Source organism: Ctenocephalides felis, unplaced genomic scaffold (genome assembly GCF_003426905.1).
Source record: "Ctenocephalides felis isolate EL2017-DRISC unplaced genomic scaffold, ASM342690v1 CF-g0.4_SCAFFOLD_01886, whole genome shotgun sequence".
NCBI lineage: Eukaryota > Metazoa > Arthropoda > Insecta > Siphonaptera > Pulicidae > Ctenocephalides > Ctenocephalides felis.
The window spans coordinates 10,624,863-10,639,459 of record NW_020538040.1 but is presented as its reverse complement, the minus strand read 5'-3'; the positions used below and the strand labels follow the sequence as shown (position 1 = coordinate 10,639,459).

General features: G+C 30.0%; 1 protein-coding gene across 1 annotated transcript in view; it reads right to left on the bottom strand.

Annotated features, from left to right (window-relative positions):
- Positions 1-8,638: 8,638 nt before the first annotated feature.
- The window catches only part of LOC113374621 (mitochondrial proton/calcium exchanger protein-like), a 17,588-nt gene continuing 11,629 nt past the window's right edge, over positions 8,639-14,597 (bottom strand). Inside the window, exon 12 of the mRNA XM_026614599.1 lies at positions 8,639-8,724. Coding sequence (XP_026470384.1) covers positions 8,639-8,724 — 86 coding nt within the window. The remainder of the gene's footprint in view (positions 8,725-14,597) is intronic.

Sequence of the window (14,597 nt, the reverse complement as noted above, 5' to 3'; positions counted from 1 at the left end):
GAATTATTTACAAATGAAAAACTATGTTCGATGAACTTTTCAAAATATATAAAATTGTTACAATTAACAAATAAAAGTTAAAATCAAAACGTTTTGAAAAAAACATCATTAAAAATTAAATTTATTTATACAAATAGGGGAGACTGGGTACGCAACACACCCCCAGGACGGTTGTGACAGGCATAAACTTCGGTTAAAAAATAATAGGTATAAACACCAAAATGGTTTATAACGACTTTTATTGTCAAAATATGTAATACAACACATCATAATCGTTTAATTAAATTTTATGAATACAACAATAAATAACAAAACATATTTTTTTAAACAAAATTAACAAGAAAACTTTGCGATTTTTTTGCTTGTATTGAATTTTTATTTCCCTTTTTCTTTATTATTTTGTTTTAGATAGCAAAAGACATGAAATAAATGTTACAACCTTAACCAACGCACACTTTTGAGCTAAGTTATCCTAGCAACTAGTGGGGTGCATGGCATCGTGCCTTAAGGCAAATTGCTGGAACTTCCCGTACCGTATTTAGACATTCGAGGAATGAAAATAATCAATAATTGTTTTTTTGGGAAGGCAGGTCTAGCGGTTTTGGAGATCCAGTAAAAAAAGTACAAAAAAGTCATTTGGCGATCAAAAATGATCTTTAGACATATGCGCATCAAATTATCAGATATTTTATGGAGATTAATAAAAAAAATGTTTTTTTTTTCAAAGTTTAAAATAAAAATAATCTTTTTTGAAATATTTAATTTTTGGTACGGGAAGTTCCTGCAACTTGCCTTAAGGTACGATGCCATACACCACTAGTTTGATGTTTTTTTTGACTATTCACGGAAGCAACAGCTTGAAAAGGAAAATTGATAAAAATAAATAAAAGAAGTAATTAGTGGTGATGATATGGTATTGGGAATAATAAACAAGGGTGTGAGAGGGATTCATCGATTTGTGGCGCTCCTACACCATGGACCTGCCTTCAGGTGGACTACTATTTATTATTATTTTACCATTAAGGATTGAAGCTCCTCCGGATAGTGCGTTTCCGGCGTTTCCGGCGTCGCCTCTTTCTCCACTAGCGGCTGCTCCGTCGCCTTCAGTTGCTGCTCCTCCTCCGTAGGATTCCGATGTTCCTCCGAATATAAATTCGTCAGTGCCTTTTCTGAGCTCCGACACTGCAATACCGCTTATCTTGGGGCCTCTTTGTTCTACGTGGGCGCTCTGCTTGCTGGCCAACATGGCATCACGTTGTTTCTTCTGGAAATATAATAAAAAATAATTTAACTAGTGGAGTGTATCACACAAGAGATCAGAGGAAAAAAATAAATTAAGGAGTTCTACATTTTTTGAACGGGTGTTATAAGATAAAGATGAAGTAAAATATGTATCGAGCGCATAAATGATAAAATTTAATATTTTTACTATATTTTTTTACAAGTTATTAAATAATGTTTTGAGAATATGAAAAGAGATGGAAAATAAAAATAGTCAAAGTTTTAATTCCAGTGATGAAGTGGGGGTTTATTTGTGCCAACGATAATTTACTTACCAAGTCATCGTGACTGGCCAAATATTTATTAGCACCATCGTCTTTTCCAGTTGATGCTAAATATAACATATCCTGATTTACATAAGTTCCTTTATCCAGCATTATAATTTCAGGTTTCGTCAACCGGTAGTCGTAGACATCTTTAGGAAAGCTCTGAGAAAATATTAAAAATATTACGTATATAATTATTATAAATAAATTTTTATTTAACAATTTATTTGATAATTCTTATTTATAAATCGAAATTGAAAATTAATTATATTTTCTAATATTTTTAGAATTTAAAATAATTCTTGAATTTGAGCAGATTGTGTTAGAAGCGCATATTATGTTTTTAACTTTTCATAGGGTAAGTTACAGTAATCGCGAAAAATCGAAAATGAAAATTTTTGCATATCTTTACGTTTCAGATATCATTAACGTCGAATGTTGTAAATTTTAAGCCCCTCTTTGCAAAAAGTGGGGCTTCCAAAAATTTGCTTTTGATAAGCAGTCATTGAGAGGCGAATTTCTCGAACAATTCACTTGAATACATGCACAGCAGACAGTACTTTAGAGCGCGAGTTAATGCACGAATTTTTTCGTATCACGAATAAATGAATATTATTATACGACACATGCTTGTCGCTTGTATTGACAGAGATATTGAAAAACATACTAGTAATTTTTGCATCTATATAATATTTAAAATATCAAACTTTCTAAAAAATTTTATAAAAATTCTATACTTTAATGAAAATAAAGTCATTTATCATGTATCAACTTTCTGAAAGAGAAATTTGTTTACGCGAAAAAAAATCGATTCGCTAATTTTATGTTTTTTTGACGTTTCACGTCATTCTGAATCGAATGAGACCAAATTTAGAGAAAGTATGAGCGTGTTTGTATAAACATGCATGTCAGCGGATTCTTGATTTTTTTGTGGACGATTTCTCAAAAACGGCTGGAAATTTAAAAGCCATTTGATCTAGCTGGATAAGGACTATCATTGGAGGGTTTTGGTCGATGATTGGCTAAGGCGTTTCTTTTCAATTGGCAGAAAAGTGCAAAATTTTTGTCGACGCTTTGGGTCACGATCTTAAATCGATTTTTAAAAACTCAAAAAGATATTTGGAAGGTTTGGAATCGCGTTTATTCGGTTTTTATTAAGATCGGCCGGGTCGTTTCCTAGTAATGAAATGTTGAATTGTTTTTTAACGATTTTAACGTTTGTTTGTTAATGTTAGGTATCGTAATCTGAAATAACATAATAAAATATTATAGGCCTACAATAAGCGGTTGAATTATTAAAAACGAAGATTAAAATTGCGCCGAGCAATTCCATGCTCGTGGTTAGCTACTGATTACAGTTGACGTCATTCACACTTGAATAAAATACAAATTGAATCTATGCTGAAGCATATGCACGTTCTGTGGTGTTTCCTCTGTTAGCTACTGATTATAGTTTACGTCTACACTTAAATAAAATACATTTTCAGAACACAAAATAGATGAAATGAAATGCGTTAGAACAAATTAGTTTAATTTATACAATTACAGGTATTATGCGTATGTTTGGAAGAAATCAAATTGGAAATTGTATTGATTAAGTTTTAGTAAAAGCGAAAATTTTATTTTTGAATATTTTATCTAGAAATAGGTGAATTTCAATTCTGTATCGGAAAGTTCATGCAACTTGCCAAAGGCAACTCACTATTTACAACAATTTTAACTTTTAAATAAATATTTACATCGCAAAACGGATCTGGCAGTGAATTTGCCATGCTCAAATGTACTGTAGGCTGGTCACTGTATATTTCCACGGTTCGTCCACATTTTGGATGGACCACTCTGAAATTTAGAAAAGATATCATTGACTGTAAATCAATAATTTTAACCTTAATTAAATTACTCAATAAGATGAATGGAATTATTTTATCTTTGATTTAAAATTTTGAATAATCATGAAAGAATTAAGATTAAATTTTGAAATTTGTCAAGAAATTAATATGAAATAATAATGATTACTGTAGTAGAAAAAAGTAAAATTTAATCATTTTCGTTGAAAATAAAATTGTGAAGTAAGTCTTGTCTCGTAAAGTAAATCTATTGAAGTTAAAAAAAAACAGTTTGAAAAATGCAGTTTTTCAAGATATACTAAAACAAATTCAAATTCTTCAAAAAATTCATTTTTTCCAAACTCTCAGAAACCTAATTTTTCAAAACATTTCAAAGTTTTTAATTTTTCGGTACGGTATATTCCAGAAATTTTCCTTAAGGTAACACTATTGATTGATTGATGGTTATTGATTAATGATTGATTTTTGATGTGATTGATTTTTATGTTAACCCAGGGTATTACTGTAACTTTATTGAAAGCACAACGCTATACACAACTACTAGTTTTTTTTAAATCAGTTAATAAAATGCGTTTCTTAAATTTGTTTACCTTGCTGTGAAAACTTTGATTTGGTCAACTCCTCTTGTTACGCATAAATTGTCATTGATTTCACAATGAGGAGTGATTCTTAGTGCTGCTCCAATGGATCGTGGTTTACGGAAATCATAGGTCGTATTTTCTACATTACCAAATAATCCTGAAATTAGACAAAAACATTATAACATTCCATTTCGAGCAGCCTGTTGTCAAGCAGCAGTGACAATGGTTTTTACTTGAAAATATAGATAGCCATATGTTTTCAAATGAAAATAGACCTCACCCGGCATTGCTGCACCAATAAAAATATTCGCCCTATTACATAAGTTGTAATAATAATATATCATATAGGGATGGGTTAACATCTGTAAATTGCCATATAGATAGGATACGGATAGCCATCTGCAATTGTGAATCCTATCTAAGTTTTCTGTTACAGTTAGAGAAACAATCTAAAATATCATTTTTTGAATAAATTTCTTACAAATTCTAATTGACAATTTCATTATGGAATTTTAGTATTTGCTTTTACATGGTGGGTTCAGTAACTAGGAAATGACAAAACAGAAGTTTCGTTCAGAAAAATTCCATTTTATATATAATTATTATTAAGAGATCCTATGTGCAATCGATAAAACTCTCATTGCAATTATTGACAAAGATATGAAAAAACTAAGATTTGATTTATCGTAGATAACTACCATTTGGAATCAGATTCTTGTCCAACAAGATTCTCTTTTCTGAATTTACTTCTAGTAGATGTTTGTATATTTCCTTATTACCTGCGCCCTGCAAATGAATACAAATTTGTAATAATATAAGATTCTACATTTTTAAAACTTTTCTAGAATCTGATTCCAAACGTTTTCAACTTACGTGACCTGCCAGGTTCAAAAACAGTCTATCAGTAATATTAACAGGTGTAGCTCCGCTGCTTCTTGCTTTAATATCTATAATAAATTCGTTATCTCTCGTAACATCAAACACTATTGTCACTAGCAAAGTGCCAGGATATCCACTGGTTCCTTCTTTGGAAAAATGAGTCATGGTCACCTGCAGAAATAGATTTATAAGAAACTTATTATGCTTGGTATAAATAATATTAAAAATAGATAGTAGCATTGTTAGATTGGAATCATTTAAAATATCTGGAAAGCATTCTGACCAGAGACGTATGCTGCACGACAAAGATCAGGACAAGGATAGCAAATTATCGGTACAACTTCTATATCCTACCTTAGTTCCATGATGTTTGTGGTCCCACAATTGTTTAGAGAAGTTTCTACGGCCACCATCCCTGTGATGAAGTCCATCGTTTGGTCTCAATTCTACTACTTCGCCATTGTACTCATAGCTGGATAAAGCGATCACATTAGATACTCTTCCTACTATAGATCCCATTGATGGATTGTAGTGATCTTGATATCCTTGAATAATTGAAGAATTTGCATGAACTTTACTTGTAAATAAACGACTTAATCAATAATAACTCAGATTTAGCTATTCAGAAGTTTTAACTAAATCAATTTTTGTAATCAGAATTACTGACTTTTGGTAAGAACTTTGTTTAGTTAGAAGCATACCTTCTAGGTCGTCGAATCCCAGGAGTACGTCAGCGACTTTGCCTTTTCGGTCTGGGACTTTAATTACCGTCACAGTTGCTCCAAAATTGATCACCTATAGATAAAAGTGATATATAACTAGTGGTATATGGTATTGTGCCTTAAGGTAATTTGTTGTAACTTTATATTAACAATATCAGAATAATGACTTTAACAAATTAATAGAAGTTTGAAAGCCAAATAAAAGTGTCATATTTTTTTAGTGGCAAAAAGCAAAGCAAGAACTACATTTACGATAAAAATTATTCTTCATTTAACCTTTTTGCGACGACATCCGCTTGGCAACCTGTGTGTATGAATGTCGCATACAGACGACACCTAGTGCGATGAATTTTGCATCATGACAAAGATTGTTTGTCGTTTTTTCGTAATGATTTGATAACATTTTTTGACATATATATACCTGGACTGTCATCCTGTTTGAAGTCTTCCAAGTGTATCTCATGACGAATGTCGGGTCCATCGGATCATTTCTATTTGGAATGATGTCAAAACAGTCCCTTGTCAATTGGACATGCAAATCATTAGTTGGCAATTCTTTAGGCTTGGGAATATCAAACTTAATAATTTCCTCATCGTCTTCTGCAAATGATAAAAAATCAATTTAGAAACCTTACAGTAGACACATTACACAAAGATATTCTTGAAGTGTAATTTAAAAAATTGGGACAGTTTCACAACTGAGGATTGTGAAAATCCAAACCATAATTATATGATTTTAGATGTGATCTAGGATCTGTATCTAAAAAGGTTCAATTAAGAATCTGTGGAGTACTTTTTGGTTAGTGTTTTTTCGAATATCAAAAGCAATAAAGTGTGTTCAAAATTAACTTTTTGGTCATATTTCAATATTTTTATGTCACAAATAACTCAATCGATATGAGGAAAAACGATGAGGTTTTACATTATACATAAATATTTATCCTATAAAGAAGCGCCAGTATCTGGCCTGGTCTGCCTTGTCTGGCCTGGTTTACAATATTTTGATCAGAAAATATTGATGTTGTCCATCATCAATGTGGTTCTCAGCATAGTTTGAAACTGGACATTCTTATAGACTAACAAGGAAGTTGCAAGAACATTTTTTATCAGAAGAATTAAAAAAAATTTCTAATGAAATATTTTAAGGAGCCAATTCTCCGATAAAATAGCAATTTCAAGGTAACACTGTGTTACGTCTGTCTTCGTATGCATTGGCAGTGACAAACTATCAAACAGCTGTATTTAATTTTTTAATTAAAAATTCTACTTTCCGAATAACTAATGGACCGATTCTGTCGCACAACAGACCAATGTTATGGCAAGGCTATGTTATGAAGAACTTTCCATACTAATTCGTTCTAAATATTAACAGAAGCCATGTGGTTGCATGCACTCAGATGTATTTCTCAGGTTGTCAGATACAAAACCTAACCGAAAAACCGCACAAATGTCAAAAAACGATGTTAGATAACAGGGTCTTTCTGACCCAGCTTCATAACATACGAGTGACGTTGCAGTTTATTTGTAAAACGCCCGAATGAACAGCAGTATGATTCAGTAGCCTAATGTATGGAAGTTGCCTTGCCATAACATTGGTCCTTTATGAGGCGGAATAGGACCATAAATATTACTAAATATCTGTTAGTTGATTTTATAATTTATGGAGCAAATTTGTTAAATTATTTTTTTACCATCATCAAAATCGCTATCCAGTGGCTCCTTAATATTTGGTGTTGGTTCGCCCACTTGTACTCCGAAGTCATTGTCGTGTGCAGACATCAGACTGCCTTGAATTCCAAGGGCGCCTGGTTCTGGTGCTGGTTTATAAAAAGAAATATTAGTAGGCAACCCAAATGATATGTAAATCAATATCTGATTCAATTGTGTATAAAGAGCTATTAGAAATATATTTAGATAAGAGAAAATAAAAATTAGTATTGCTTGATATTGGGCTGTTTGAAGCGGAAATTGATTTTGAAATCTATGCAAGGCTATAGCTTATATCTCTGCATTACTCATGCTCCTTACAAATAGTTTATATATTCACTTATTTCATTTATTAAATATTTAAAGAAAAATTCATGGTTTAGCAAAAGTCTCCGAAATCTTTGCTAAAGGTACAGTTCAATTTTGTTTAAGAGATGGCAGCACTGTTTCCTGTTATTTTTTCAAAATTCAAAACAAGTTTTCCATTTCCAATCATTTTCTTTTGCTCAATAACTACATAAATTAATATGGAGGTAATTGAAAATTAACTTTTTTTACAATAAACCTAATAACAATTTACATGAACATTAAATAATATTTTTTTTATTGCTTATTTAATCTTATTTAAACTAGTGGTGTATGGCTTTTCAACTTAAGACAAGTTGCTGGAACCAATATTAGTATGCCTATTCACGGATAAGCTTATTATGCTATCTTACTATAATATTTCTTAACCTTGGTGAACTAGATATCAAGCAATCTGTTACTTGGGGTTATAGATCTCAAATATAATCTCAAGTGATAATCGCTTTTCGTGGGCATTGCTGCAACATATGTACGTCAATAATAGTGTTCTCCATACATGCATATCTAATATATATAATCTACTTATTTACCAAAAGAGTGGTTGACCGTTGGGTTGCCCTATCGAGAAAAATAATAGGTTTGGGTGTACGATAGTAAACACAGCTTATAGAACACGTAATTCTGATTAAAAAAGAAATTTAATACTTTTATCAAATACTCTAAAATATTTCTATGATGTTTATATATAGTTGCTTTATTTGAATTTATGATCTTGATACTTTTTCTAAAACCAGGTAAATTTTGTTCCAATAATTATTATCAATTTTAAGCAAACTCTTCTTCTTTACTTCTTTTTAAGAATTTTTACTTCTTTTTAAGAATTCATTCTCCACAGAGGGAGTTAATTCACGAAGCTCTCCAAATAGACAACCAAATAAAACTTGATATATTATTATAAAAATACGAACTTTATATTTTCATCATATTATTATTAGGAGGTCCTATATGTTGTATCTAGGGTCACAATTGACTCTGGTCACGAATTATAATTAACATAATTTTACTTGATAATGTGAAAATGTCTGAAATAATACTAGTAAATCGTTACCTTTGGTTACATCGTCCATTGCAAATTCTGAAAATAATTAAAAGAAAAATTATTAATTTATTGATAATTTATTAACTTACAATTTATCAAGGCAACTACTTGTGTATTGTGATCTTAATAAAATAATAACAATAACTACATTATAATAATAGTATGCGATGTTATTATAATGTAATAATAAGCAAAACCTCGAGATCAGAGATATGGACTCTTAAATAAAATATGATTGAAACTATTGCTAACTTTGTGTTAAAAAATTTACAAGTAATCATTAAAATGAGTGGGTAAACAAAGAAGGTTACTGAATATGATTATGAAATAAAAAGTAAACTGAATTGGAAAAATGCTGATATGAACCAGAGACATGGACTCTACGAAAAAACTTTGTTGAACTTTTTCAAACTTGGTAGTAGTGAATTTAAAATTAATCTATATAATCGAATCGGAAATGAAAAAGTGTAGGCTAGATGTGTTTATGTACCTAACGAAAAGTAAAGGGAATCGGAACCATATTGATATAACGCTACAATTGGAACATGGTTCTGTACGGATCAAAGACGTGGACTCTAAAATAAAATTTATTTGGTATATTTTTAAACTCTGACTTACAGAATTTAAAATTAAGCAAGAAAATCGAATTTGAAAAAAGAGGTTTAATCAATATAATTAAAAAGAAAACTAAATCGGTACATACTAATATTATTGCATTTATAGCATAGTTAGTTTTGTAACAGAGACAAGGATTCTAAAAAAAATCTATTTGAGACTGTTGCAAACTTGGTATTGGAAACGACTTGAAAATGATCGATAAAATCTAGTGGAAAAGTGGAAATAGAATTTGCTTTGCTAAATATTCTTATAAAAAGACAAGGAATATGAATCGGAATTTATATTGCCATAACGCGACATTTGGAGCACGGTTCTGTATGGATCAGAGATATGGACTCCACAAAATATCTATTTGAAACTGATTGACATCGTGAGGGAAATGAGGAAATTTTACTCAATGATTATAAAATGAAAAGGAAACTGGATCAAAAGCATATTGGGAAAAAGGTACATGGTGCAAAGAATCAGGACGCATCAATGAATATGTGGAAACAAGTTTGAGAAATCTCAAAATTAAAAAAATGTTGAAAATTAATTTTATACAACAATATAAAAAGACTTTCACACCATTGGTCTTTGGGCAATTATATTGCATGTAGTTTATTATGTTATATAGTAAACTATGTTTTTGATAACCTTACATATGAGTATAAAATGTAATCTGACTTACATTTTTTATATCTGCTTTTAAGCTGTGTAGTAAATAATCAGGATTTAGATTTGATTTCCTAAAATAAGTGTAAAATCTAAACACATAATTTTGAATATTTATGCAAACTTAAAATTTTGAATAATCAACTTCATTTTTGATAGAATTCAAATTTTGATTTCGATTGTCATTGGTTGTGATGTGTTTTGTTTGGCCGTCTATATAAATGTATATTTATATACATATGGAATATATATAATATATTTTTATTATTTATTGATTCCACAATTTATGTTTGTGCGCATGTTCGACGAATTATTCTGTACAAAATAATTTTATCTATATTCATTCCCTAAAAATAATTCAAAATTAATTGAAAATTGATAAAAATTTAAGGGCGGAAGCCTTTCGTGCTTTACAGGGTTCAGGGACTTTAATAATAATAATTTATCAACGGCATATATAAATATAAATATAATTATGTTTATATTCAAATTATTATAAAAAATAGTAACGATTTTTATTAAAATTTAGAGTACTAATCAGGATTTTCAAAAAATGTATATATTATTCGGTAAAATACTATGCAATGGGCAAAAATTATTTAAACAAAATAAGAATAACAACCTTGCTATTCATTTCATTCTAACACTATGTATTTTCGTGTAAATGTATTTTTTTTTTAATTTGTTTGGTCAATATATAAATAATTAAATTAATATATTAATTCCTACACTTGCTTGTAAATGCCATAATTTATAAAGAATTATTTTATAATAATTTCACTAGTTAACTTCCCGTAGGGTAAGTTATTGTAATGGGCCGAAAATCGGAATTGAAAATTTTTACATTTCTCGACGTTTTGAAGGTTTCTGAACGTTTTGGCATACCTCAGAAAAAATGGATGTGTGTGTGTGTGTGTGTGTGTGTGTGTGTGTGTGTGTATGTATGTATGGATACAAATTTTCGTCCACGTTTTCGGGCGTACGGATCAACCGATTTGAATGGTTCAAAAAACATTCGATTCCTATTGATAGGGAAAAGAGCTGATTAGTTTTTGGCAAAGGCAGGTCCAGCCGTTTCGGAGATACGGAGCAAAGAGTGCAGAAAATAGAAATCGAATTTTTGAGAGAACGGAGTATCCGATTGGAATGATATAAAAAACATTCAATTAGTAATGATTGGGAGAAGTGTTTATTAGTTTTTGGCAAAGGTAGGCCCAGCCATTTTGAAGATACGGAGCTAAATATGTAAAAAATGGCAATTTTTGAGAGAACTAAGCGTCCGATTTAAATGATTCAAAGAACTTTCTGCTTGTCTTAACAAAATAATTGATTTTGGAAAAAAAAATTTTGTTCCATTTTTTTTTTTTTTTTTTATTTTTTATTTTTTTTTTTTGTAGTTTTTTGTATATCGAAATATTTCAGATTTTATTTTTAATTCTGACTATAGTTCTAATATACTTTACAAATAATTTCAACTCTGCAATTCAGTTTATATAATTCTTATAAATATTAGACAATGTTACAATAATCTATTTGAAAACATTCAATATTCCTCGAACATTTCGTTACGGTACGGGAAGTTTCAGCAATTTGCCTTAAGGCACGATGCCATAATTGCCTCAAGACAGAATTCCACTTACAGCTAGTTTATTTATTTATATTATAAAAATATCTAAAAATGTTAAACAAAATACTTATACTGTAATAATACTTATTATTTTGTTAAAAATAATTATGTTGTAAAAACACTCATAAATTAGTTGGACAAAAAACTGGTATTTTAAAAATGATTATAAATCAAATAAAAATTATAAAAAATAAATAAATATATAATAAATAAATTAAATAATAATTAAATGAATAGATATGACATAAATAAATAAATAACAAATGAATAAATAATTTATGAATAAATAATAAATATATAAATTAATTAATTTAAGAAATTGTAATAATATTAATTTTATTAAATAAATTAAATAAAAATATGTAACATATTGATATGAGCCTTGTTATAATAAAATCATTGTACTGGTGGCTTGTAAAAAATAAATTAATAAATATATAATATATAATTAATGTACTAAAAATATTTCTTCACGATTAGAAGATAAATGGCAATGTTTAAAAATTAATGACCAAAGTATTTTCTATCGTTTCTATCGTTGTTAGTTTTTTTGGTTGTGAGCACTGTTGTTTAGTTTACGAGGTCTTCATATAATTTTTAAGTATACGTATTTTAATTGTTTTATAAGATTTATTGTTAATTTTAAGTTAGATTCAACCATTTTTTTTAAATAAACTCTATAAAAGCCTATACGTGGATGGAATAAAAGGACCCAGAATAAAATAAAAAACTAAATTAAATAAAAAAAAGCAATTTTACAAGAGATATGTTAAATAAATGGTTATTCCAACTCTGCTGATGAATATTTCTGACGAAATACCAGATCAAGGATATTTACAGTGTTATCTTTGTGAAAATGTGCACATGAAATTTATATTTTACATTCGTTGAATAATGTAGCTATTTATTTAAAAAATCTCTTCAAAATTGAGAATTAGACTTTGGAATGACGGTCTCCTGGCTGTCCCAATTTACCTGTGGGGTAAAACGAATCAGATAAAAAAAAATTCTACACTTATGAAATAGCTGGCAGTTCTACTAAACATAGTCAGACAGTTGTTTGTTTATTATGTGTTATTTGTTGTGATTTAATTGGTTTAGTTTTTACAATATAATTGTTTAAAGTCAAATTTGAGCTTGCTCTCATCCCCTACACTATTATATATTCACAGTCAACTTTGTTACTTGATATTATATCATTGTTTTTCAAGGTGGGCGATTGTAATATCTAGAGGGGCGATAAGGGGCCACTACTTAAATTTTTGTATATGTATACTGTTTTAAGTAGAGTTTTATTTTCTCTCACTGGTAAAATATTCTAATTAAAAATGTAAGGTTACATCAACCAATATTGCACACTATAACTATATTATTAAAATTAAAAAAAATTTTTTTTAGAGATTATATTGGTATACAAAATTTGGTAGGGGAACGCTACAAAAATTTTGATCTTCAAAGGGGGCGTTGGAAGAAATAAGTTTGAGAACGCTGTATTATATAAACAGCTGTAGCATAAATACAAATAATTTAAAAAAATTCTCGATTATCTGCGACAAAATTTTTAACTTCCCGTAGGGCAAGTTATAGTAATCGTAAAAAAATCGAAAATGAAAATTATTATACATCTTTACTCTTCAAAGGTTTCTGAACATTTTGGCATACTTTAGAAAAAATGCATGTGTGTGTATGCGGTGTGTGCGTGTGTGTGTGCGGATACAAATTTTCGTCGACGATTTCGGGAACATCGATCAACCGATTTGAATAATTCAAAAAATATTCGATTTGTATTGATAAGGAGACGCGCTGATCAGTTTTTGGCGAAAGCAGGTCCAGCCGTTTCGAAGATATGGGGCAAAAAGTGCCAAAAACGGTAACTCAGTTTTTATGGGAACGGAGCGTTTGATTTTATAAATTCAAAAATCATTTTACTTTTATTGATAAGATGAAGAATTGATCATAAAGGCAGGTCTAGCGGTTTCGGAGATCTAGTAAAAAAAGTAAAATAAAATGCCATTTGGCGGTCAAAAATGATCATTAGACATATGCACATCAAATTATCAGATATTTTATAGAGATTTTAACAATAAGTATAAATTTTGTTTACATTCATATGGGTTCCGTGTCAATGTTTATCCGTTAGACGGCGACGCGGCGCTTATGCGCTTTGACATTCCGTCTCTATGCAGTTAAAGCAATACGATTGCTTTGAAAAAAAGTTCAGAATTTCCAAAATTTGTCAAAATAAAGAAAACATGTTTTTTCATTAATTTTTTTTTCAAAAAAAAGTATTTTTTTGTCAAATTTATAGTTTCTCAAAAATCTTTCGAAGTAATTTGTTTCAAAAATTTTTTCGAAGTGAATTTGTTTCAAAAATGTTAATTGTTTTAAAAAAAAAAAAAGATTTTTGGTACGGGAAGTTCCAGCAATTTGCCTTAAGGCACGATGCCATGCGCTCCACTATTGTCTGTCATTATACGACTATGTTACGTTTAGACACTGTCGTCTGTCTCATCCGTCCGTCTATCCGTCAGTCAGTCAGTCCGTCAGTTTATTAATTCAGCGTGTAAGCTTTATCGGGCTGCGTAAGCCTGCCTGCTGCCTGCCTGCCTGCTTGCCTGTTTGCCGTCCGCTTCTCCCGGTTCTTCGGTTCAAGTGCGCGCACTTTACAGGTAGCGCCTTCCAATTTTATGTTCTTCCACTCGGAGAGCAATCTCTCGGAATCTCTCTCGCACGAAAAATTATACATACGGCTTCTTCAATAAAATCGACACTGATTTCCATCGTGAGGTCCTAGGATTGAAATTCAATTTGCTCGGTAATAATATTCATTGGGTAAATACCTTTGAAATTCTTCTTTTAAGAAAATTTCATGAGCTATTTTTTAAAAACTAAATTAATACATTTGTATTACATTAAGGGGCCGATCAAATAGAAATGTTATGTTTCAGATCAGATTGTATGAGTGACTACCAAAGCTATGTACTTACTATGCGATCAGAGGGCATCTTAT